Source organism: Microtus ochrogaster, chromosome 7 (genome assembly GCF_000317375.1).
Source record: "Microtus ochrogaster isolate Prairie Vole_2 chromosome 7, MicOch1.0, whole genome shotgun sequence".
In the NCBI taxonomy this organism is placed as follows: Eukaryota; Metazoa; Chordata; class Mammalia; order Rodentia; family Cricetidae; genus Microtus; species Microtus ochrogaster.
In genome coordinates, this window is record NC_022014.1 from 5,694,630 (window position 1) to 5,696,337 (window position 1,708).

At 50.8% G+C, this 1,708-nt stretch overlaps 1 protein-coding gene across 2 annotated transcripts in view; it reads right to left on the reverse strand.

Moving 5' to 3' along the window:
• The window catches only part of Nmral1 (NmrA like redox sensor 1), a 10,726-nt gene extending 9,906 nt beyond the window's left edge, over nucleotides 1-820 (reverse strand). The window contains exons 1-2 of one of the 2 annotated variants that reach the window (XM_026780028.1): nucleotides 677-820; nucleotides 535-641 (exon numbers count right to left, since the gene is read on the reverse strand). In XM_026780028.1, the coding sequence (XP_026635829.1) occupies nucleotides 535-574 (40 nt within the window). In that variant the 5' untranslated portion in view covers nucleotides 575-641; nucleotides 677-820. Of the gene's footprint in view, nucleotides 1-534 lie in introns of both variants that reach the window. The other variant, XM_013347109.2, reaches the window with a different exon arrangement.
• Nucleotides 821-1,708: the final 888 nt, after the last annotated feature.

Below are 1,708 nucleotides of genomic sequence, written 5' to 3' on the forward strand. Positions count from 1 at the left end.
CCAGCATTCTGCTCTGTTTACTCCTCCCTCCTGTTTTAACCTATCAGGGCAAGCAGCTTCTTTATTTAATTAACCAATGACCTTCCTCCATCAGAGTGGTGTTTTTCTGAAAGGAAAACAGCAGACAGGAAAGTGTATGGAAGCAAGTTACAAGCTGCTGTTTGAAAATGTGGCCGATATTTATATTTACTCTGGTACAACACCAAAGAAGTTTGTTATCTGGGGGAGGAGGAAGGGAGAAAATTTAATTTGGTATTCTGTGCAAATACACAGGGGAGCGCACGTACACGCACGCACACGGAAGTTGCTCTATAAACCATCTGGCCTTGAAACTCTCAGAAAGCCTCCTGCATCTGCGTCCTCAGATTAAAAGTATTAGCCACCACTTCTGCCCATATATATGTGACCAATCTGTTCTCAGGTTTTGCTGTTCCCCGCCCACCCATATGCGTGTGGGAACCACAGTCGCTCTTCCTACAAACGAGGGGCGCGAGGCCCCAGCTTGGCCGACCTTGCCAGGCCTGGCTCGCTCACCTGTGGCTCCAAAAACCACCACCAGTTTCTTATCAGCCATGGGGCCCAGAGCCGAAGGAGCGTGTTCCAGAGAGGCCTGGAGTAGCGGAGTTGAGGAAGGGCAGGATCTCCGCCCGGAGCCGGAGTTGAGGAAGGGCAGGATCTCCGCCCGGAGCCGTCCTGTCCGAGATCCCGTTTGGCTAAACCCAGTGTCCTGGACCTTTGCTTCCTGTACCCAGACCGCAACTCGGGTGACAAAGATTGGGAGAGGGAGATAGGGGAGAATAGGATTTGGCGGGATCCGCGGGCCTACAGCAGAGTCCATTAAATGGGGGGAGCGGCAATCCTATGCAAGCCGCCAGCCCCCACTATAGCCTCCAGGCTACCCTTGCAGAACCCCTTCGGGCCTCACTATCCGTGTGGCCAGGCGGATGCCAGGCTTCCGAGCCCCTGTGGTCCTGGTCCTGATCCTGCTCCTGCTCAATCAACCTGCTTCCCCCACCCCTCGCTGCCTTGGATGGTTCCTCCCTTCATGCTAGGGCTGCTTCTGGGTTTAAGCGTTTGAATGTGCGCACTACCCTGAGTGAGCAGGTCCGTTTTGCCCCAAGCTCTCATGGCACATAACTAGGGGGTGGGAGGAGGGGAGGGGGTCTTCTGGACGGAATACCTGTCTCAGCCTCCAGAGTGCTGGAATTAGAGGTATGGATTACTATGCTTGACTAGTTACGTGAAACATAGATCTAAACTCATAAAATGTTTTTGGCATCATCATCATTATTATTATTGATGAGGTCCCACTATGTAATCTCGTCCGGCCTGGAACTTTTCTAGGCCGGGCTCTGCTTCACCAGTGCTGGTGCCACAGCTCGTCTTGGTTACTTTTTTAATACATACATGAACGTCCATCTTCATTTGCACCTCATGATAAGTGTCAGTGGCCCTTAACCCTCTGCGGCCATCTGTGAGTCTGTGGGACTCCTTTGCCGGACTCACTTTTGCCGGAACTGCAACTTTTTTTTTTTTTTTTGAGACAGTTTCTCTGTGTAGCAGTCCTGGCTGTATATTTAACAACTGGTGCTGGTATAACTGGATATCAACATGTAGAAGAATGAAAATAGACCCATATCTATCACCATGCACAAAACTCAAGTCCAAATGGATCAAAGACCTCAACATAAAGCCAGCCACACTGAAC